Source organism: Carettochelys insculpta, chromosome 2, assembly GCF_033958435.1.
Source record: "Carettochelys insculpta isolate YL-2023 chromosome 2, ASM3395843v1, whole genome shotgun sequence".
In the NCBI taxonomy this organism is placed as follows: Eukaryota; Metazoa; Chordata; order Testudines; family Carettochelyidae; genus Carettochelys; species Carettochelys insculpta.
In genome coordinates, this window is record NC_134138.1 from 195,981,390 (window position 1) to 196,006,434 (window position 25,045).

General features: G+C 41.4%; 1 protein-coding gene across 1 annotated transcript in view; it reads left to right on the top strand.

The window, feature by feature from the left end:
• The window catches only part of EXOSC7 (exosome component 7), a 32,600-nt gene extending 12,899 nt beyond the window's left edge, over positions 1 to 19,701 (top strand). The window contains exons 4-8 of the mRNA XM_074986091.1: positions 1,967 to 2,132; positions 7,355 to 7,425; positions 12,019 to 12,142; positions 15,664 to 15,819; positions 19,510 to 19,701. Of these exons, the coding sequence (XP_074842192.1) occupies positions 1,967 to 2,132; positions 7,355 to 7,425; positions 12,019 to 12,142; positions 15,664 to 15,819; positions 19,510 to 19,614 (622 nt within the window). The 3' untranslated portion in view covers positions 19,615 to 19,701. The remainder of the gene's footprint in view (positions 1 to 1,966; positions 2,133 to 7,354; positions 7,426 to 12,018; positions 12,143 to 15,663; positions 15,820 to 19,509) is intronic.
• The last annotated feature ends 5,344 nt before the right edge of the window (positions 19,702 to 25,045 follow it).

The window sequence follows — 25,045 nt, forward strand, 5'->3', positions numbered from 1 at the left end:
TTTATAAAACCGTGGTACGCCCACATCTTGAGTATGGCATACTGATGTGGTCACCTCATCTCAAAAAAGGTATAATGGCATTAGAAGTGGTTCAGAAAAGGGCAACTAAAATGATTAGAGGTTTGGAACAGTTGCCGTATGAAGAGAGATTAAAGAAACTAGGACTTTTCGTCTTAGAAAAGAGGAGACAAAAGGGAGATATGTTAGAAAGTTATAAAATTATGAGTGGTGTGTAGAAAGTGAACAAGGAAAAATTATTTACTTGTTCCCATAATATAAGAACTAGGGGACACCAAATGAGATGAATGGGCATCAGGTTTAAAACAAATAAAAGGAAATTCTTCACATAGCGCACAAGCAAAATGTGGAACTCCTTGCCAGAGGAGGCTGTGAAGGCTAGGACTATAACAGGGTTTAAAAAAGAGCTAGATAAATTCATGGAGGTTAGGTCCATTAATGGCTATTAGCCAGAATAGGTAAGGAATGGTGTCACTAGCCTCTGTCAGAGGCTGGAGATGGATGGCAGGAGAGAGATCATTACGTGTTCAGTTAACTCCCACTGTGGCATCTGGTATTAGCCACTGTTGGCGGACAGGAGACTGGGCTAGGTGGACCTTTGATCTGACCTGGTATGGCCATTGTTATGTTCATTGTAAACTGGCAGTTCAGAGTTGGTGGAGCTGACTCATTCCCCTTGTTTTAATCAGTCAGGATTGTGACGGCCTACTTCTTCCCTCCTGCAGAGTCTCTTTCTGAGGACGCCTAATGGAATGATTGGCAGAATAGCCCCTTCTCTCGTATTGTTCAGCAGTTAGGCCTAATTTCTGATACATCAGCTTTATTACAGACCATTCAGCTTAAATTCAGTACCCAGAAAGATATTGGAACAAATAATTAAGCGATCTCTTTGCAAAGCATGGATTTATCAAGAACAAATAGTCAAACCAACATAATGTCTTTCTCTGACAGGATAACAAGCCTTGTGGATAGGGAAGAAGCAGTAGATAGGGTAATCTTGCCTTTAGTAAGGCTTTTGGTGCTGTTTCACATGACATCTTTTCCTATCAATTTTTATGATTACGTGGTTAAAACATTCTGTAAACTTTCTCACGGTTGAGTTCAAAATTAGGATAAGCTTATATGCCCAGTTATTACAACGTGCCCATGACCTGGGACTGTTTGCCTTTTGTACATACGAGATCAGAATCAGAACAAGATTCACAGTGTTTGTTGGTTTGGGAACTCTTTTTTGTAGGCGTGTTGCCTCTGTTATAACTTTTTTTAAGCTGTTTGTAAGGTTCAGTGCGGCTAGGGATCTTCACTTTTTTATTATGAAGAGCAGAGGTAGTTAAATGTTAGTCTTAAACATTCCTGTAGAAAGTCAAGGAACTATAAAGTGTAATTCATATAGTGGACTTCTGTATTCTTTACCAGCTCAGTTACTAATTGTGTGTGTAAACTCAAGTAATCTACTGCACTTTTCTGTGCTTCATTTCCACTTTTGTAAAGTGGGAATACAGCTGAACCTCTCTTGTCTGGCACCTTGTCTGCCTCGGGACCTGACCGGCTCCAGATGAGAAAATTTTCCTGACAATGGGAGCTCGATATTTTCTAGTACATTACCAACACTTCCATGGCTTGTTGAGCTCTTGGAAGAAATTTTAGGGAAAAATTACAGCTAAATAACAGCACAGAACACTGTGAGCCAGGATTGGAGGCTGGCAATAAACTTTATGGGACCATGGGAAACTTGCCCACACCCATGATAAGTGATTGTTCAGGTAACTAAAATCATGCTGGATTATGGTGTTTGCTGGCCAAGAGAGTTCTGGATTAAAGAGGTTCAATCTGTACCACCTTCTGTGTGGTAGTGACATGGATTTACTGTTTGCGAAAAGCTTTAAGTTCTTTGGATAACAGCTGCTTTCGAAATGAAAAGTATTTATTTTCTTTTTCCCTCATCCAGTTCAGCAAATGCCACTCCTGAATTTGAAGGTCGGGGAGGAGAAGAGCTTGCCACAGAGATAGTAAATACACTGTGCAGAATATTTAGCAGTGAGGGCACCATAGACTTGAAATCCCTTTGTATTAATCCCAGGGAGCACTGCTGGGTTCTCTATGTCGATGTTTTGGTAAGTGAAGCAAATGAGAGAGAACTTGTGTTCAAGACTTCTTCAAGATACTGAACTACAGGATATTTAAAAAATTACAATCTGATACTATTTTTAAAATACATGCACAGTTTAAACATCATTTCATGTCCATGCCTCACTGTAATCCTGGGGAGTGGGGGTGAGGGCAGACGAAAGAGGGTTGGTTAACAATCATCTACAGCAGCTATGTTTGACGCTGTCTTATTGGTAGTAGATCCTGGGGAACAGAACAAAAGCTTTATATAAGAATTATGGGGCTTTTTTTCATGGAAGCTTTAAACTGGAGTATTGTCTGGTTCTGGGCATCATATTTCAGGAAAGATGTGGACAAATTGGAAAAAGTCCAGCGAAAAGCAACAAAAATTATTAAAGGTACAGACAACATGAGGGAAGATTGAAAGAATTGAGTTTGTTTAGTCTGGAAAAGAGAAGACTGAGAGGGGATATGACAATAAAATTGCCAAATACCTAAAAGGCTGTAGCCAGGGGTAGAGAGAAATGCAATTCTTCTTAACCTCTGATGACAGGGCAAGAACCAATGGGCTTAAATTGTAGCAGGGGAGGCTTAGGTTACACATTAGAAAAAATTCCTGTCAGGGTGCTTAAACACTGGAATAAATTGCCTATGGAGGTTGTGGAATCTTTATCACTGGAGATTTTTATGAGTTTAGACAGACATCTGTCAGGGACCACTGAGATTGTGTTTGGCCCTGACATGAGTGCAGGGGGGTGGACTTGATGACCACTCAATGTTCTTTCCAATGCTGTGATCATATAATTGTCTGTTTCTGGGTTTGGTTAGTGAGCTGGGTGGGGAGAGCCAATAGTTTGATCTCTCACTGGAATGGAAGCTAAGTTTTGTCCATGTTCTAAAGTTATCATAATGAGTTCCTGAATCACAGTAAACTGCTGGAAGTCCTCAGAGAAAAATAAACAGCAGGACTTGTATACAGGCATGAGATCCAGAAACTCCTAAACTGCCTTCTCAACTCTGACACTGAATATGTCTTAGGGAAATATTGATCTGTCTGTTTCTTAAATGCGTAAGAACAGATAATTTCCTCCCACAGGTGGGAATGGATGGTGCTAATACAAAGTCAGTCTTCTAAAAAGAAAAATACTTTTTCTTTTAGAGGCTGTTTTATCTCCAATGTTGTAGAGACTTCTTAAAATTGATTTCACAATTGCATTGTTAATGTTCAGTAGATTGAACTGAAGGGAGATAATTAGACTACAAATTAATGTGCAGAAACCACCCCAGGCCTCTCAGCTTATGCTCTGGTTGTGTAACAGTAGGACTCAAAAGAAATTACCTTACTATTTTTTTAACCTAAAAAAATTCCATTATCACTAGAATATCACAGTGAGTTCAGAAACACCCTATACCATGAATCTGCAATCTTTTTACACCTACCATTTCTTTTGTTGCTGATGGCAGGCTTTTAGAAGGCTTTTGTTATGTTTGAAACATTTATAGTCATCTTTTCACAAATTGCCCCAGCAGTCTGTCATACCGGATGGGGAGAATGAAAACGTACAGTTTTCCCACTTCCTTCCAGCACATCAACCTCATGAGGGATCCGTTGGGCTTTACTAAAATCTTAGTGATTTCCTGTTGATCATCCATGGAATTCATGGAAGGGGGTTTCTGTCACTACTGACTTGGAGACTTTTCCTCAAGGAGGATTAGACACAGACCAGCCTTCATATTTTATGTAACCACTCTGCTGGTTGGTGTGTTTTTCAGAGGAAAGGGTAGCTTTCTGTCTTGTTAATTGAAACAGCTGAACAGACTGAACAAATTGTATAGAATGTTAATCTATAACATTTTGAAAAAGTTGTTGCAGTGTGCTTAGCACAATGAGCCCCTGGCCTATAGCAGCTACTACAATATAAATAATAAAAGTTTATATGGGTGGTCTGAATGGAATCTTAAAACAGAATCACAGAATCATAAGTCTGGAAGGGACCTCAGGAGGTCATCTAGTCCAGCCCCCTGCTTCAAGCAGGATCAGCCCCCACTAAGTCATCCCAGCCAGGACCTTGTCCAGCTGGGACTTAAAAACCTCGAGGAATGGAGAATCCACCACCTCTCTAGGCAACGCATTTCAATGCTTCACCACCCACCTGGTGAAGAAGCTTTTCCTAATATCTCACCTACACCTTTCCCTCTTCAACTTCAGACCATTACTCCTTGTTCCGCCATCTGACTCCACTGAGAACAGTTTCTCACCCTCCTCTTTAGAGCTCCCCTTCAGGAAGTTGAAGGCTGCTATTAAATCAACCCTAAGTCTTCTCTTCTGTAAACTAAACAAGCCCAAATCCCTCAGCCTATCCTCATAGGTCATGTGCTCCAGCCCCTTAAACATTTTTGTTGCCCTCTGCTGAACGTGCTCCAGCACATCCACATCCTTTTTATATTGGGGGGCCCAAAACGGGACACAATATTCCAGATGTAGCCTCACCAGTGCTGAATAGGGGAATAACTGCTTCTCTAGATCGGCTTGAAATGCTCCTCCTAATGCACCCTAGTATGCCGTTAGCCTTCTTGGCTACAAGAGCACACTGTTTACTCATGTCCAGCCTTTCATCCACCATAACCCCTAGTTCGTTTCCATCATACTGCCACTGAGCCATTCAGTCCCCCAGCCTATAATAATGATTGGGATTCTTCCGCCCCAAGTGCAGGACTCTACACTTCTCCTTGTTGAACTGCATCAGGTTTTTTTGGCCCCGTCCTCCAATTTATCCAGCTCACTCTGGATTATCTCTCTACCCTCCAACGTATGTACCTCTCCCCCTAGTTTTGTGTCATCTGCAAACTCACTGAGGGTGCAGTCCAGTCCCTCATCCAGATCATTAATAAAAATGTTGAACAACAGTGGCCCCAGAGCTGAGCCTTGCAGCACTCCGCTTGAAACTGACTGCCATCCAGATATTGAGCCATTGACCACTACGCTTTGGGCCTGACCGTCAAGCCAGCTTTCTATCCATCTTATAGTCCAAGGATCCAAACCGTATTTCCTTAACTTATGGACAAGAATGTTGTGGGAGACCGTATCAAAAGCTTTGCTGAAGTCAAGGTATATCACATCCACTGACTTCCCCATGTCCACAGAGCATGTTACCTCATCATAGAAGCTAATCAGATTGGTCAGGCAGGACTTGCCCTGGTTAATCCATGTTGGCTACTTTTGATCACTTTCCCTTCTTCCAAGTGCTTCAAAATGGATTCCTTAAGGATTCCCTCCATTATTTTCCTAGGGATTGAGGTAAGGCTGACGGGTCTATAGTTCCCTGGATTATTGTTCTTTCCTTTTTTAAAGGTGGGCACTACGTTTGCCTTTTTCCAGTCATCCGGTATCTCCCATGATCTCCAAGGGTCTTCAAAGATAATGGCCAAAGGCTCAGCAATGACCTCTGCCAATTTCCTCAGTATCCTTGGGTGCATTAAATCCAGAGCCATGGATTTGTGTACATCTAATTTTTCTAGATAGCTCGGAACTTGTTCCTTCTCCACCTTCCACCTTCCCACACTGCATTGTCTAGGACCATCATGTGGAATTTGACTTTGTCCATGAAGACTGAGGCAAATAACGCATTAAGTACTTCAGTTATTCCTACGTCATCTGTCACTAGGTTACCTCCCTCATCCAGTAACAGCCCCACACCTTCTCTGATAACCCGTTTATTGTTAACATGCCTGTAGAAACTCTTCTTGTTACTCTTCGCATCCCTTGCCACCTTCAGTTCCAATTGTGCTTTTGCTTTCCTGATTAATCCCTGACATTCTCCAGCCATATGTTTGTATTCCTCCTTAGTCAACTGTCCACATTTCCATTTCTTGTATTCATCCTTTTTGAGTTTAAACTGCCTAAAAAATTTCCCTGTTAATCCAAGCTGGTTGCCTACCATGCTTTGTTCCTGTGCCTTCAGTAAGACTTCTTTAAAATACTGTCAGTTCTCTTGCACTCTTTTCCCCTTCATCTTCATTTCCCAAGGGATCCTGCTCATCAGTTCTCTAAGGGAATCAAAGTCTGCTCTTTTGAAATCAAGGGTCTGTATGTTACTGCTCACCTTTCTTCTTTTTGTCTGGATCCTGAAATCTACTATCTCATGGTCGCTGCAGCCCAGGTTTCTACCCACTTCTATTTCTCCTACTAGTTCTTCCCTGTTTGTGAGCAGGAGCTCAAGTTATGCATGGCCCCGGTCCATTCCTTCAGCACTTGTACCAGGAAGTTATCCCAAACATTCTCCAAAAACTTCCTGGATTGTCTGTGTGCTGACGTATTGGTCTCCCAACAAATGTCTGGATGATTAAAGTCTCCCATGAAAACACAGAGAGTTTTTATTTCAATAAAAATAAACTGGGTTTATTGAATTTATCCAGTAAATTTGAAAACTACTGAAAATGGTAGGTAATGTTTCTGTATCCAGCAATAGTTGCATAGCAGTAATTTGGTCACCTTGTGTCTTTTAGTTTTTAATTTCACTTTTCAGTCTTCGGTCTGCCTTGGTACATGTCATTAGTCTGAAATATAACCAGCCCTTTGTTAGTTTAGCGTACGCTTCCTCGTGAGCTTTTTAATTGTCTAAGCTGATTTCATTGACCATACTTCAAAATAGTACTCTGTAAAACTTAATTCACTGTCTTCACATGAACTAAGTAGTTTGGTGCATCCGTGCATCTCCTGTTAACTTAAGGGCAGGTGCTTTCACTGAGTAGGTTTTTAAAGCAGAAGTATTCAATGGATTAAAAAAGAAGGCCAAAAATATGTGTTTTTTCTGAGTTTATTTTTAAATATGACCAAATCTATAGCTGGCTGAAACTTTCTGAATTTCGTGTTTAACTTAAAAAAAAAAATTCAACAATTATCCCTCTTCAATTTTCATTGAAAGCTTTAGAGTTTTTCAAGTACCTGTAGTTACAATGAATGCTTTTGTATAGATCCTTATCACTTAGATTTTGTAATCGCTATACTATGCACTGTGCTGCGTGTGTTTGTGGCTTTAAACTTATATTTTCAAATATTCACTTTAAAGTGCAATTTTGGGAAGGAACTGATATACTGTGACTTCAAAGGTAGTGTTTTGAGTATAAGTAAATATAGAAAGCTTTTTAGTGTTTCAGCATCACAAGCTTGGAGGTAAAGTTTTGATTTTCTTATACTAGATTATGTTTTTTTGTGTTTTACTCTTAGTTATTGGAATGTGGTGGCAACCTCTTTGATGCAATCGCTATTGCAGTGAAAGCAGCTCTCTTTAATACAAGGTAAGGCACAGATGTTCCTCTTCATGGGAGGAGAAATACAATCTAGGGAGCTGAGCACTTTTACAGTTTAAACATGGAACAAAAAGTGGAGGATTGGATGCCTGGGTCCACTTGCATCTAAATACAAAGCTGTTCGTTTACATCCTACTGAAACAAATTAATGATTTCAGTCCAGTTTCTTGTCAGGCGCCTGTCTTAAGGACACTTGTTGGCCCAGAGTTGAAAGATTGAGTGAGCATGATAACTGTTACCTTGTCACCCCTTTAAACATGGCCAGCTTCAGAAAAACAGTTTTTGTTTTCTTTGTTTGGTGTGGTTTTATTTTTTTGGTTTGTTTGTGTGGCAGACGTGTATAATTAAAGACCTTCATGCTCCAATTTCCAGAAAGGCTGAAAGTCCATTGATGCTGCAGGTACCTGCCACCTCTAAAAATAATTTTCCCCTGTCTTACAAGACCATCAGACTGTCACCAGCTCTAAATTCCAGTATACAAAAGTTTTTCTTTTGCATTAAACAACATTTATCATGGTTCATAGTTTCTTCACAGAACTGTTGACTGAGAGCAAAGTGTCAGAGAGGGCCAGAGTTCAGCAGACTTTTGCACAAGTGCAAAACAATCAATTTTGCTTTCCTTCCCTACTCAGCATGTGGAGCAGTGCACAATGGAAGGCAGGAGGTCTGGAGCAAAGGCACTTTGCAGGCTATTTTTAATCTGCCTCGTAGAGATAACTCATTCTGTAAGTGCAAATCTATTTTAGCTATCTTGTACTTCAGCTGATTGTGTAGGTTCTACATACAACTATATGAATGAACTCCCCAATAGGGAGATGTTACATTTCTAGTTTGTCAATAAACCTTTGCATCAGTTCTTTCCATCAAGAGAGTGATGAGTGATCTTGAACGAAAGTTACTAAATATTGCAGAGTAAGACTCCAGAATACCTTTCCAAAAGCTAAAGTTTGTGTTGCAGACACAAGAGGTCTGTAGCTGATCTCAAACTGTTCTGCAGCAGAGTATTGAAACCCTGTTGGCTTTCAGTAGAGTTACACATGAGTTAGCCTGGAGGGAAATCCAGTTCTAGGATTGGAAAGCAACATATAAGGAGGAATATGATTTTGAAAATGTGCATCAGGTTGTTAAAATATGTGTCTTTAGATGTGAAGAAATTCTTGAGATTGAAAGGTAGGTAAGGTAATATCTTTTATTGGGCCAACTTCTGTTGATAAGAGAAACAAGCTTTTGAACTTCCACAGAGCACTTCTTAGGTCTGGGAAATGTATTCGGAGCATCACAGCTAAATACAAGGTGGAATAGATTGTTTAGCATAACTACTTACCTTGCTTGACCCCTTTAAAAATGTTTCTTAAGGTTGTCTCCGATCATTGGAGGAAGTGTGTGGGAAGGAAACTGAGACAGTAATTTTTCTACACATCATTCCTATAGGTATTTTACTGAGCAGTTTCAGGCTTTATTCATCTCCACATTGGTGGGTGTTTCTTAGATTGTTGTTGTTGCTTTTTTGGATGGGGGAGGGGGTAAGAGTTTAGGAGTAAAGAGTTCCTGTAATGTGGAATCCATTACAAGCTATATTCTCACACATTAGGAAGCTGCCAAAGACTTGTGAACTTGGTAAGGATGAAAAATGTTGCAAAACTATTTTATGGGAAAGCTGCCTGGATGCTGTTAGTCTAAGTTTAGTTTGTAACAGCTGCTGCTCCATATTTCTTTCATGGATCATTTGTTTGTGCTTTACTTACAAGATATCTGGGCTTTTAAAAATATACTTTAAACAGAAGCCCAAAGTTTAAAGGATCCAATATATAAAGAAAATAGAAAAATTAAAACAGAACAGCCCTGGATTAGGAAGAACTTATTGCGAGTTAATACTTGCTGTAACAGCTCTTTCAAAAAGAGTGACTTTTAAAATAGATACCTTTCGTCTAGCATTTGAGTCAGCTTCAGCACATTTATGAAAGTGAGAGACTAATGCAGGAGTAGGTGCTTTTTTGGGTCAGGAACCTCTGATCCATGGAAAAAGTGAGTCAGGGACTGCACACAAATGAGAAGGGGGAAAAAAGTCCACAGTTCTCAGTGACCTGGCCCCCATGTGAGAAGGAGAAAAAGCCCTCACAGATATGGTCCCCAACTGAGAAGCAGGAAAAAGGACACTCCCCTCAAGCTCCAGCCCCATGGGGAGGTACCAAGACTCAGAGCTCCTGCTCAGGGCCATATTAAATCTTCTGGGGGAGTGGGAGCTCTCTAGACATGATTTTTAATCCTCACAGGTTGTAGATTTACTAGCCTTTCTGCTTGTCCAGCACTGCTCTGGTTCTGTCTTTCCAAACAACTTTGTCACCTTTGGCTCAAGAGTCTTCTCCCTTTATACTGTCTCTTGTATCAGCCTTGCTATGTGTAACCAGCTAAAGGTCTTGCCCTCTCAGTTGTAAATAAAATGTTAATTGTTTTCAACTCAGAACATCTTGTCTCATTCATTGTATTACATGAGTCTACAAAGCACATGAGATGCATTTATGTAAGACTATACAAAATTGTTGTATTGTTATTTGAAAAGATTTTTTTTTTGGTCACGTTTGTGCAGAAAATGTGCCTGTTCTGCAGATGTTTGAGTTGTAACAAAGCACTTGTCGCTAGGATTCAATATGAAGTGCAGAAAACTAATTCTAATACTTTTCAGGGATCAAAAACCAAAAACAAACACGTCGCTCTTGTAAGGAAAAAAATGTGCATTAAATTAGTCCAGATACATCACTTTAAGAGATGCTGCAAAACGATAAAAGAAGTCTCTAGAGTCTAATTTGTAACACATACATGCTGTGCTGTAAAACTATTAATATAAACAAACATTACTGTTAGATGTCATCCATTTACCAAAGCTCATTTTTCCAAGATGCACTGAAGTGTGTTCTATCTCCAAGGAAAGTTCATAGAAATGGGAGAATATATATTTTATTTTTACTGTCCTGCAAAATAAGAACTTTCATGTTTTGTTTGACTCAGAGGTTGAACCAGCCTTCTGACACTAGTGGACTCCATCAGAGTAGCAGCAGGGCTGAATGTAACCTTTATATTCTGGGCAGGAAAAATAAAGCAAGTGATTATTTAGAAACTTTCATCTGATCTTTTACTCATTAGCAAAAGAATGCTGTGTGTTCATTTTTGTAAAATTTCCATGGGATTTATGCATGCTAGGCATATAGTAAGCCAACTATGTCCTATAAGTCTGACAGATTTTAAAATATAGAGATTTGTCCTTCACATTGTAAGTAATATGTGAAATTGAAGATCTCTGGTATTAGTTTATCTGTTCCACAAAGGGTTTCGGGAAAGTATATATAATCCTTCTTTACTAAAGTGTAAAATCTGTTCGAGATATTAATTTTTCTCGTGTTTAGACTCTTCCTAAGTGGAGTAATGTGTCCCAAAACATTCACCTATATAGGGTTATTCCAGCCTGTATTCGTCTCCAAACTTGAGCTTGATTTTTTTTTTCATTTCTGTGTCTGATGGGAATTGATCAGAGAGCATGAGGCGGGTAATTTCTGTTTGGCAGATTTCTAGCACAGGGACTGATTGACCATGTACCTCCTGACACTAATTGAAAGCCTAAACCTTTTAGCCTGAGGAAGAAGCAAAATTTGAAAGCTGGGAGTCAAACCAGCTAAATCAGCACCTTTGTGAGATGTCCAGCCATCCAACATCCCAGCTTTTATGGAAGATGGTGGGATTTCTTCCTCAGCTTCTGCTGGGATCCTGCTTGATGAAACTGTTTTACATATGTACCTTTATTAGCAGTCAGAAGGTTCTAATTCGAGAAGGGGGAGAATCTCCCAGCTGGTGAGGAAAATTCTGTCACTTTAGCCTTCCCCCTTCACCCCATAGTAGTTAATCGCCTTCCTCCTTAAATAACATTAGTTCTTATCTCTGCTTCTGGCCAGAGCTTTTCCAAGCATTAACAGCAACGCAAAAGTGGCATGAGTTACACCATCATCCACAGGATTGTGGATTGTAGCCCTGGAAAAAGAGTGGAGTCTTGTCAGCTGAATTCTTGCTTGGTTAAACTATAAGCAACAGTACCACAGAAGTTGCCGCCTGCAGATCCCAGGTGACAACATTGCCTCGCTTTACAGTTTAGTTGTATGACTGTAACAAAAAGAAGCTTAGTATTTAAATTAATCTAGAGTCTGAAGAAATGGATTTTTATAAGCACCCATTCTTGCCAGGTGAACATGGGTTTTTCCCCCAAACCCTGTTGGTATATAATCGATCACTTAGCTGCTGGTATGTTTAAACAAACACAAAACATTTTAACATTTAACTCACATGACTCTAGAGACCAGAAACCTTCTTCAAAATAAAGACTAAAATTGTTCAATACCAAAAATAGGAGTGTTTGTTGTTAAGGTTTTTGTTGGGCTTTCATCTTCCTTTAAAAGTATTTAAAAGCATGGAAATCTAATCTTTTAGACCTCTTAACGGCTTTATTTTCTCTAAGGATCATGCAGTCCTATATGGCTGATTGGACAGCAGTGACGTAATATTCATTAAGTTTTGCATATGCTTCTGTTTCAATAGGATACCCAAAGTGCGTGTTTTGGAGGATGAAGAAGGATCAAAAGAGATTGAGCTCTCCGATGACCCTTATGACTGTATTCGACTTAATGTGGATAATGTACCCTGTATCATCACATTAAGCAAAGTAAGCCTGTGGAAGTTCATAAATTTATTTCTTTTTGCTTGTGACCTCTTCTATAGACTGACAACAAGAATTAACTTGCTGTTACTGGCTGTTAGAACCCAGAAAAATGAGATACCCTCATTTGCAAAATAACATTTGTTACTTCCATCTTTGAATTCATTTTTGAGTTGGGAGATGGGGAAGGAAATCTCTGTAGCGTGAGCGCTCCATCTCCTTCTCATGTCGTATTTCTCAGGCTATGACTACACTAGAGCATAAAGTCAATTTTAAGGTAATTAGCTTGATTTTACAATGCCATTAGCTCGATTTTAATGGGTGCTAAGATTGACTTTCTTGTTCTGCCCCTCCAATGCAGTGTAACACCAAGTTTGAATTTAAAATGTCTAATTAGTGCTAGTGTGGAAACAGTGTTACTTTACATCAATTTTTTTTTTAAAATAAATTGTCCTCCAGCAGTATCCCACTATGCCCCGCATGTGTCCATTCTAGCTGCTTTCACCTCCTCTGCGCTCCAGGTGTGCAAAAAGTAGGAAACAGGAAACACGGCAGTTTGAATTCTTCATTTTCTTTCTGGCCAGCATGGCGAGCACATCTATCCATGATTTCTTAAGGTTGCAAAAGAGCCCTAGCATGTAGTCGTCAGGAGAGCCAGGATCTTGTTTCAGCTAATGGATTTACCCCCTCCCTCCCACCATGTGGCTAGCCCCCACCCCACCAAACAACATGGTGGCTGAGCTCTGGGGACCATACTTACAGACAGTGGCATGTCTTGCCCTGCACGGGGTGAAGGCTTCTTCCCTGCATAGGATTTAGCAGGAGAAGCCAAGAAACTTATTTTCTGTGTCCCCAATTTGCAAAAGACAGCATCTCCCTCCTCCCCACCCTTGGTGCCATGTGCAGGGCTAGCCCCTGCTCCACCATGCTTCCAGACAGTGGCACTTCCTGCCCTGCACAGGGTGAAGGCTTGTTCCCTGTGTGAAACTTGTTTTTGCCGCTTAACATTTTCCAGGGCTCACTCTTAAAAGTTTCAATCACTGGAATTTACAAAATGAACTGGGGGAGGGCCCCAGACACAGAAATTTTAAGAGGTGCCCCATCCCCCGCTCCTGGCACACAGCTGACTGAACCATGTCAACAGGTTGCTCAGCAGTCTCCAGGGCTGGCCCTCCCAGGCACTAAGCGCCAGGCAGGAGCCTGCTGCCTGGCCACAAACAAATTGTGTGGCTCGGGGGAAGATTTCCTTTGATGGAATGGAGCTTGTGGTCTCTCTCTCTCTCTCGCTCTCTCTCTCTCGCTCTTTACGAACAGAGTTAAGGGAATCCCTTCGTTCTTTCCTCAACTTTTCTATCTTCTAATGCTTCCTGAACTTTTCCATCTCTTCTTGAGCTGCTGCTACGCCTTCTGACAGGTAATAGCTCCTTCCAGCAGCCACTAGAGACCAACACCTGGGATTCTTTCCTATTGTTTAGTCTCGGGGATTCATAATGAATCTGGAGCAAATACATCTCCTCGCCTCATGGTGGTGAAGTCAGTGCAATGGCCTCCCTAGAGCGTTCTTCACTTTTATGTGGTGATGACTCACAGAGTTCTCTCTCCACTGGCCATACTTCAAACCTAGCTCCTCCAGCCAGATACACTACCACTTTTACACTTTCCTTGAGAATAATATGAAGTCTTTCCCTAGTTGCATGGAGCCAGGTTGTTCCATTTAGGTGTCACGGGATTCAGCTTCTGAAGCCTACTGGTTTGGTATGTTTTCCCTGGGAGAGAACTAGTTGAGCAACCTGTTGACATGGGGTCCATCAGCCAGGTGCTCTCAGAACACATTGGTAAGGTTATTTTTTAAAGCTACTGCCCTTTTAAAAAGGGACAGAATGAAGCACAGTCCCAGCAGTGACCCCTGAGAATGTAACTGGCGCAGGGCGGCTTGGGGCTGGGGGCTTGCCCCTTATGCATGTGAAGCAGAGAAAACTAGTTGAACAACCTGATGAAATGGTTCAGTCAGCTGGCTGCTCTCAGAACACATTTGGTAACAAGATCCTTAATGCAGATGACTCAAACAGTTTCTCTCATCAGGGAAATAGACTTCTGAAAAATGGCCGTTTGTTTTCCTGTTGGAGGAAGAGAACGGGGGCAATGCAGTATGGGTAGATGACATCACACACCCATGAGCACTTGCACATCATTTTTTCCCCTAGTGTACCAGCAAGAAAACCAGAATGCCACGGAGCTGAGGGAACTGTGGGATAGGTTCCCGCAACCCACTGCTGCAACAGTCAAACTTGGGCGAATTAGTGTGCATGCACTACGTCAACTTAGTAGGCATGTGCAGATACTCAGCTTCTGCTTTATAAAATTCGGTTTTACAAAGTCGACTTTAATAAATGTTGACTTTATTTTGTAGCATAGACATAACCTCAGTGGAGTAGGAATCTGCAGTAGCTAATCCTGCTGTATACTGAGACTAGAACAATTAACTATCCAGCCATCAACAGCTTGCTGAGAGTGAACATTGGTGTTGACTTCTATAGTATGCTAACATAATATCCACAAGCTGTTTAAAATGTTGCAAACCTATTTGGTGAGCCACTGAAGAAACAGCTTCAGATGGAGCTAATCTCAAGCACACCAACCTTCTTGCAATGTTGTCCTCAAATAGAGGGACTAAGGCACAGAGAAGTTAATTGACCTACAGAAGGCATTCAGAGCAGGGAGCAGAACTCCTTGTACATGGCTATGCAATCTATTCTTCCTGTCATACAACTGTTTTTAAAAATTCTCTATACATTGTGTTCGCTGTTTATGTGTTGGATACCCAATTGCGTCAGTGCTTTCTGACTGTGAATGTTAGCTGCCCATCTCTCCAACCTTTCTAGCAACACAGCAATTGCCTTAGTATCAGCTGTCCTTGGCTTGGTCATGAGACAGCTTGCACACCATCAGGCAGATTGTGTTTTCTGAGTGTTACGTAAAAAGCTGTCAGTGAATCTCGCATCTCCTGAACCTTGAGCATGTGTAACTTTTTGTAGATAAAATTCTCCAGCTGGGGAAGAAAAACCTTAGTTTGTTAAGTTGATCCCATTTTAAAAATATGTAAAATTTTAAAGGAGCTTTCCACTATTGCCAGATGTTTGAAATGTTGAACAAGGTTCCATGAGAATGAATTAATACCAGAATGTCAGTGAAGTGGCCGAAGGTGCATGCTTATCCTACGCACACAGTATGTGTATATGTGAGCACACACAGTAGTGCTGTGCTGACAGCAATTACAAAGTCCTATTTCAAGGGGCTGTATTTAAAGACTGATATATCTGCAGGGACTTTAACACATGAGCCAAACCAATGATCAGACAGTATTAATATTTATTGGGATTGTAGTATACAGATAAACTATTAAGTTAATGATTTGGTGGAGTTATCTCCAGTGCTCTAATTCCATCACCAGGAAGGATCTCTTCATAATTATTTGGATGCAAAAAAATTTTTAAAAATCCAAAAGTAAAATGTTATTGGTTCTGCAGATCGGTTGTAGGCATGTGGTTGATGCTACCCTTCAGGAAGAAGCTTGCTCTTTGGCCAGCCTGCTGCTTTCTGTGACCAACAGAGGTATTCTTACATGTGTGAAGAAATTGGGGAATGGTAGTCTTGATCCAGAGAGTATCTTTGAGATGATGGAGGTAAGAAATGCCGACTAACAACTTTAGTTCACATAATAGTGAGGTGGATTTTGAACATATGAAAAGTTGCAGTGTGTGTATAATTAAAGGGATACCACCAACTTAATTAGTGCAAAGGGTGACTTGTGGGAGGTTCCAGGCAGCTTCCCAGGACTCTGAAATTCTTTCACGTATAGCAGAAATGGAACTTGTGAACTGGTATTTCACAGTACAGTAGACCCCACCCCGACTTACATGATTTCGATGTAAGCGTTTCTTGAAATAATGCACATAGAAATTGATCAGCTGCGAAGGGGAGCAGGGAACCCAAACGCAGCAGGGACCCTCCGCCACCCAGTCCCGACTTAAGCGAAATTTGACTTACACATGGTTGCACAGAAACACAACTTACACATAAGCCAGGGTGTTCACTGCACATATTTTTAAATTTGCATGGTTTGTGTTTTCATGTAAGTAAGCTAGTAATTGTTACAGTCAGACTGATTACTTTTCACATTTTGTTTTCATATCTTGGTATCTGTCCTTTTACTGATGTGATCTTCTTCCCTGGCTATAGAAATATTTATAAAGAAATACTGGGATAGCTGGCTGTAATTCAAGTTGACTTGAGAATTTCACTTCTTTAGACCTTTCTCAGAAGCTTCCCGTTTGGTGTGAAATTTCTCATGCCCAGGCATATGAATTTTGTACGCAAGTTCAGTATTTCATTTACACTCTAATACAAAATTGTCTTTGTTTCTGAAAACTTTCATATTGGTGTAAACCTGGCACTAGTGAGAAGTAGAACTAGGTGGGAAATAGTTTTTCCCCATCCTGTGAAAACTGAAGATTTCAAAAACCCTATCCCCTTTTGCATTGGGTTGAGAGAGACTTTCAGCTCCAGAATAAATAATGTGGCAGTTAGGGAGGCATGGCTGGAATGTAAGAGACTGTTTCAAGTCTCAGAGGGGTAGCCGTGTTAGTATGGATCTGTAACAGCAATGAAAGGTCCTGTGGCACCTTGTAGACTAACAGAAAAGTTTTGAGCATGAGCTTTCGTGAGCACAGACTCACTTCATCAGATGCTGGTCTTGGAAATCTGCAGGGCCAGGTATAAATAAGCCAGAGCGAGGGTGGGGATAACAAGGTTAGCTCAAGTATCGGAGGGGTAGCCGTGTTAGTCTGGATCTTCACAGGACCCTTCGTTGCTGTTACAGATCAAGGTTAGCTCAGTCAGCAAGGGTGAGGCTCACTACCAGCAGTTGATCTGGAGGTGTGAACACCAAGGGAGGGGAAGCTGCTTCTGTATTTAGCCAGCCATTCGCAGTCTTAGCTCTGGCTTAAACAAAGACTGTGAATGGCTGGCTAAATACAGAAGCAGCTTCCCCTCCCTTGGTGTTCACACCTCCAGATCAACTGCTGGTAGTGAGTCTCACCCTTGCTGACTGAGCTAACCTTCTTATTCCCACCCTTGCTCTGGCTTATTTATACCTGGCCCTGCAGATTTCCAAGACCAGCATCTGATGAAGTGAGTCTGTGCTCACGAAAGCTCATGCTCAAAACTTTTCTGTTAGTCTATAAGGTGCCACAGGACCCTTCATTGCTGTTTCAAGTCTGTGTTCTGAATCAGATGGAGTGAAGGCTTGAACCTGAGCTTTATAAATCAAGGTGAATGCTTTCACTACTTCAGCTATTTTGGGGGAGTGGTTTCTCTCCCCAATTCTACGCTGGACCTGAAACTGTTGTCAAAATTTGTATCTTTCTGCAAAACATGTATTTTAACGAAGAGACATTTTTGTAGCAAAACCATGCGTTATCAAATATTCCTGTCCGGCTCCAGTGAGGTATGCAGAAATTGGAGTTAGGTTTGAAAACAACTGGTTAAAGTTAAAATGACATTGATCACACCTTGCTTTCCCTTGATCTAATGTAAAGTCTGGGTATTAATCTTGGCTCTGCCGTTGTAAGCTGTTGTTTGCTGGGACAAGTAGTTTCACCTCTGTGCCATTGATTACAATTTTGTAAAACTGAGAGTAATTTGTAGCCTGCTTTCACAAGTGTGTTCTTGGGATCAGTCTTGGTACAGAGCTTTGAATGTTTGAAGATGTATGTACGAAGGAGCAGATATGCCCAGCGTATTTGACACCTAGTAATGGCAATAGGAGTCTGATGGGATTTTCAAACAAACCTTGCTCCGAAAATAAAAGCCCATAGGCAGAGGAAGCACCTAACTCCCATTGAAGAAAAAGTTGGGTGCCTAGCTCATGGCCAGATTTACTAAAGCTCCTTTCTTGGACTATGGGTCTGGCTGGCTCTGTTTCTAACACAACAGCCTGTTTAAGGAACAGATGGGAAGAACAAAGCCAAAAGCATAGGCTATGTGAAATGGAAGAAATTCATAACCCTTGCTTGACACTTGTATATCCTCCAGTGGATTGGCTCCATTTCAGAATGTGTTCGGCACTGTCAGCCTTGGGGTGAACAGCCATTCCAGTCAGTGCATTCCTTTGGGGAAAGAAGGATAATGGTTCAGCTGTGGGAAAGTGCCATAGCTACACTTCTTACTGAATTAATATGATCTGTAACTAACTCAGGCAGAAGAACTGAAGTAACGTTGGGTAAAACATAGGACCCCTGCGCCAACTAACGATGAACAGGCCTTGTGATGGAGGTACCTTGGAAGGTAGTTAGGCTTCCAGCAGAGCAGATCAAGGATGGAGCAGTATACTTCATGCTCAGAGCATTACTGTGGCTGTTATCCCAGCCCTTTGAGTGTAACAACTCCTGCACCTTCCCTATATGGCCACAAGTCATTCACCACCCCATCTCTCCTAAGCTGATGCCAAATGCTCTTTATGATGCTACAGCGCAGTACAGTTGTGCATGAGGAGGGGTTGGGGATGAGGCGAGTTGTACTATCCTACTCAGTAGTCTGGCTCCTTGGTCAGAGGATCTTTTTTTTCTGTAAGGTTTTGCTTGGACTTGCACCCAGTTTAATAGTAGGTAGTTTTATGAGTCTATGGTTATAAAATGGAGGAGCAACTTCCTTTGGACAAGTTGCCCATAGTTTCTGTTCAGTACCCACAGCTTGAGCTGCCCAGGGACCTCTTAAGGACAGTGAGGTAGATTCCTCTCTTCTCAGGGCATCAGGGAATCTTATGGTTCCGTGATCTATGCCAGCTAGGTCTTGGTCCTGTAATACAGGCCAGGGGAAGTTCTGATTTATACCACTGCCAAAACATACCTAAGAGATCTTTGCCACAAAAGAGGTGGAGTGCAGGTTCCCAATGCATGTATTTCCTCTTTCAGCATGTCCCATATATTAGAGACCAGGCTGATGCAGCAGTTGCTTCTCCTAGGGTTATACTGTTGTAGAATTCCCTCCTGTAAAAGGAATTTCTTGTTGGCCAGTTAGATCAAACGTAGCCCCTCTGAGGCACCTGTCATACTAGTAATCTGGCCTATGATAAATTTGAGCCCTTCCTCCTGATTTTGAACAATTACTTTGGAAGGGTTTTTTCCTAAACATTTTATGATCAAGTTGAGATTCCAACATACGCAATTTGTCTTAGTTCAAGTATGTTATTTACAACAGCTGGTGTACACTAATCATTAAGAGAAAAAAAGATGGCAGAAGGGTAAGCGTTCCACATAAATTCTTTTCGTGTTATTTGGATGCCTCAACTTTGTCTTGCCTTCTTTGTATTACAGACAGGAAAAAGAGTAAGCAAATCATTGCACACTTCCCTAGAGAAGATCTTAGACAAAGAAGAGAGTCTGGGGACAACGCGACAGAAGGTTGGATTCCTAGGATAAGTTGTTTTTATCAATGCAGATGTAAATGTTTCAAAGTTATTGTTCCATAGCATGATCTTATCAATTTGTATGTGAAATAAAAAGATATTTTTGGTTTTAATACTGTCTTGTGTCCTCATCACATTTGAAGCTTTTTAAATGTAGTTATCAAAGCATAAGGAAACCTAAGTCTTACATGCAAATTAATATGAAATGCTTTGAACTGACTTCTGCTCTGCACTCAGGAGTTGTATCAATGGAACAGTCAGTGCAGCTAACTTGTGTGGACACATCTAAATTAGTTTTGGGGGGGGTGAGGAGGAAAATCCATCTCTGCAAAACACAAGAACAGCTGCACACTGACAGTCAGCATTTGGCTGTAGTGCTTGCTTAATTCACTATGGAGATAACTCAGATGTAAGTGATAGAAGATTGTCTAATCAAAGAATGTTTGAATTAGACATCTGTCTCTGCTTAGAGACAATAGCTGAAAAGTAAATTCCTAATTTGTATTCAATACCAAAGTTAGTTTAACATTTAGACTTAATTTCCCCCTCTTCTAATGTGAACAGAGGAGAAGTGTGAGATTTAGCTTCAAGCTGCAAGTGGCAGGTGTTTCTCCTTTCCCTGTCCCAAAGCTCCAAATATAACAGTGAAGTGAGAAGAGGGAACTGAACTATCACCGCTGCCCCCCGAATGCCTCGCCAGATCTTGAGTCTGAGGGAACACTGCACCAGGCAGTAGTCACTTTTTTCCTTGAACTCCTCTCTTGTTACTGTGGTACCATTTATGCAACAATATCACTCCTGAAGAAGTAACGCTACTCTCTCCTTGTGTGAAACTACTTCCATACCCTTGATCATTGCCATTTCCCTTCAGTGAACCATTTCCTGTTCCACTGTACCATGTTGAAGTGGGGCAACCAGAGTTGTAGACAGTCTTCAAGGCATAAATGCACAATGATTTTATATTATGACATTTTCTATCCTTTTCCTAATTGCTCCTGACATATTGTTTGCTTTGTTGACTGCTGCTGTACCTTGAGCAGATGATTTCAAAAGCCTATTGAGTGTGAGGTCAAGATTGTTTTTGAATGACAGCAGTTAATTTAGAGCCCTTGATTGTATATGCGTAGCTGGGATTATTTTTTCTAGGGTGCTTTATTTAGCACATAATGTTCAATTTTGTTTGCCAGTGCTTTTCCCGTTCTCACCCAACTTTCCAAGATCTCCTTAACTTGTTGCAGTCTAGTCCGCTTATCTGGAATAACTTCGTATAGTGTGAAAACTTTATTTTACTGCTCATTTGACATCTAACCTTCCTAGCCCCACTACATGATGATCTCATAAAAATCCCTCCGCTGTAGGTTTTGCAGGAAGAGGAGAAATAAGTTATCAATTTATAGGTTTGGATTTCTAACTTAACCCTGTAAGTCACAGTAGTTTGGACAGGGTATGCACAGCGTCTGTCGTCAGACATAGAAAAAGGGATGAGAGCTGCTGCATTCAACAGAGAGGAGGGAGAAGTTTAAAAAATGGTTTCAAGAAGCTTCTTATTCCAGCCACAAGAAAACAGATGTCTGGAATGGTCCTTCTGCATAGACACTGAGGCAAAGCCACTGCTGTCCTCCAGAAAGCACTGTTAGCATGCTTTTGGGGTGCGTAATCCAAGTGTGTGGGGTCTTGTTTGTTTGTTCTGTTATCTAAGCCTTCTAACATTTTAGGCGGACATCTCAGAAATGAAGTAGGGATTTCTTTCAATGGGGTGTTATCCAAGTGATTATAAAAATGTACATTCAAATCCCCATGAATTCTTTACCATATCTTGATCTCCTCCATACTCCTGTTGTTGGATAAGAGTTCATCTTAATATACTTGGATCCCTAGCGTACATCCTGCCTCTTTGGGCCGCTGAAATTCAGCTGTAAGGTGAGTTGTGGGAAGGTTAAAATTCAGGCCCCCCCGAAAGCGCTGAAGAACATAGGTTCAGATTTTCAATACCTGATAGCAGAAGATTATGATGAGAAAAGTGACGGCTGAGCACACAAGGACAATGTTTCATCTCAGTGCTGTGCCTACAAAATTTTACGGCAGATGTGACTAATGAAGTCTGTCCACCCAGAAGAATTTAGTTGCAGCTTTTTTTGTGCAAAGATTTATTTGAGGTGCTGGAGCCAACAGCTCTTGTGTGTTTGTTGGCCTGCAAGCCACAGTGTAGGATGAGTATGGCAGGTTGGAAAATAGAAGGTGGTGGATGAACAATTAGCTCCTGTGACATTACTGGATTTTTATATTGGGTATGTGAGCCATTTTATGTGTCCATTATATTTATTGGCCCCAAACAGTATGCGGGGGTGCCATGTGAGCTGTCTAATGAAAGCTGATGATGCCCTGAATCTATGTATGCTACTTTTATGTCTGTATCATGTGGGTAGCTAAAGTCTATAACTTTACCTATGTAGGTGTATTAGAAAATGTTTCAGTACTAACCTTCTGAACAGGAGGTGTGAACTCATCCCCAGAAGGGACCTTAGGCTAAACAATGGAGTGGAACCCAGGTGCTCAGGTGCCCAATCCACCTGCCAGATGCTTGGGACTTGTCACTGGAATGCTGCCCACTGGCCGGGTGACCTGGGCTGAGCAACAGAAATGAAATGCCTAGACATAGATTCCACCTGCTGTGTAAATGACTGGGACGTGCTGGCCAAACCAGCAACCAATGGCAGTTTGTCACAACAGCCTACTTGGGTTAGTTAGGGCAGACCTTCAAGACCTGCTGGGAAGAAAAAAGGCTTTTTCCTGAACACACCAGGAGGATGAGGATGTGGACCTAGCAGCCTCCATCTTGGATCTTCTGTCCCTTGGTACCTGTGCCTGTCTCCAAGGGTCCATGTACCAGTGTGTGGACCCTGGCGGGCCAGATCTGTAATTCTCCAGTAACTAAAACTGTGTGACCTAAAATGGACTTTCAGAGACTTTCAAAAATCAGCACATAACATCGCTTGCCTGCATCAATTGCTATAGTTGATGTAGGTAAAGTATCACTTTAACAATTTCTCTCTCTAACCCTGTTCTTTCTTTTTTATTAATAAACCTTTAGATATTTAGATCTGAAGGATTGGTGAGCATCATGATTTGGGTAAGATCCAAGTATATATTGACCAGGGACTGTGGCTGGACCCTTTGGGGTCAGGAAGAATCTGTGTGGATTTGGTGAAATAGGTTTTAAAAGCCCTTCAGATGATTTGGAGTTGTTTGGTCTGGGCTTGTATAGCAGCTAGGAAATCTGTGGGTTTGCTTGTGTGCCTTCTGGCTGGCCATGGGGCTGGAAGAATTGCTGTTGTGGCTGGTTGGATTTGCCTTAGTCAGAAGGAAATCCCAGCCTGGGGCTGTAAATAGCCTGGATTCTAAGCAAAGGTACCCTGATTTGATTTCCCTTGATGTGCTCAGAAACCTCGTCCTGTGACAGCTCCTTTTTGTATTTCATAATACATTTAAAAACAAAAGCCACATGCTATATATATGACAGCAAACATCTAAATCCAGCTGCAAACCTTTCAAGTCACGGAGCTCCCAGAATGACAGCAGTAATGGGTCTAACTGGCCCATTATGCTATAGATCAATGGTGAGGTAACAAATGTTGCCAACAGGTATTTTCAGAGTGACTTTTGTAATCTGGTGGTGGAAGGCTGCAGTTCTGTAGTGGCTGCAAAGCATTTTAAGATACTGGTGGATTAACACAGGAAGTAACTTGTATACAAGGACCCATGGTTATCAGTTATCGTACTGCACGTTGAAGTGGTATGCACTGGAGAAGAGAATAAAGTCTCTACAATTATGAAAAGAATCTTAAGAACAGAAACTTATGGCTATTTTTTTTTCTACAGGTGGTTGCCCTATAGTTAGATCCCTAAATCCACATTTACTTCATTGGGAATGGCAGGAGGTCAGCACTTCTGAATGTCAGGCCATTTATTGTAGTACCTTTTTAAAGCAAAACATACACCACACCAAAACACATTCTCTACCTCTTCCTCCCTTTGTAGGTGCCAGAGTTTGAAATTATTGGCATTTATTTTTAGTAGCTATTGAGGCAGTGCTAGAGTAAAGGATTTGCTTTTGTGAATAAGAACTGATCAAATCACTACCCCTCAGAAGAATTGTTAATTTACATTCATTTGATGCAGTGTATCAGCAACACATCCTTGCCTACAGAAATAAGGGATGGAAGTGATTGTAGCTAAATGCATTACAAACAGCTGCCAGTTGTCCTGGTGGCCCTTTGAGATTTGCTGATACGAAGTCAGATCCCAAAGACACTGCCAAACCTCTTACTTATAGGGGAGAGTGAGAAGGCTATATTTAGCCAATATGTCACCCCAATTGATGTAACTTCTTCCAGCAGCTCTTTATGGAACTGGTGTTCTCCCTCATCCTGCACAGATCTGTCTCTCCCTACTAACTTCTGTGTTTGAGATGTGTATTTAAATTTTGAAAAACCCTCCTTGGTCCAGCTGGCACTCATTTTCTTCAGACCGCTTTTACCATGGCAGCGTCTGCTGCCGTTTGGGTTGATGGAAATTCCATGAATTGCCACGTTTTCATTGACTTGACTCCAGTAGAACTAAAAGGAAACAGCTGTGGAGTAGGATTGCTTAGGTTTTGTCCCAGAATGTTTTGCTGGCGCTTGCTAAGAGTGTAGATGGTCCATGAGCTGCATATTAGAAGAGAGAATTCTAACAGCACTTGATATGCTGGGCCAAAAATAAATGGGTAAAATAAAAATAGTCTCCTACCTTGGTCTACACAGCATCATGTGTGGAGGTTTCATCATATGACATAGTTAAAGATTGATCTTTAATTCCTGGAGCCTCCAGCACAAACCTGGGGGGTTGGCAGGTGTAATAATGTTGCACACTGGAGAGATGTAGTTTCTAAAACATAATGTGCTGCTTACCAGCCGACCAATGTGGCCCCTGCTGCTGCAGACTAAAACTCTGCTAGTGCTTGTTAATGTAGTGCTATTTGCAGTAGGAAACTTAGCTGAGCTTGCTGGCGTGCACATGCCAGTTAACATGCAGTATGTAGGTCTGCTTTAGAAATCACACCTTTCTAGTGCATGTTTTTGGCCACTGGGCCATCCATTTGAAGCCAAGAAGAGGGGCCTAATACAGGTCAACAACGCTGTGTAAGTTTTCTGTGGATTTTCAGGGTGTTTTTTTGGCTTGGTGGGATTGGTTTGATACAGGTTGAACCTCTCTCATCTGTCACCATTGGGATGTGATGGGGAGGTCAGTATTGTCTAGCAACATTACCAACACATCCACTGCTTATGGGGCTCTTAGAAGATGTTTAGGCTTAAATTACAGCTAAATAACAGCACAGAACACTGAGAGCCAGGACTGGTGGCAGGAAACAAACTTTATGGGACCATGGGAATTTTGGCCACACC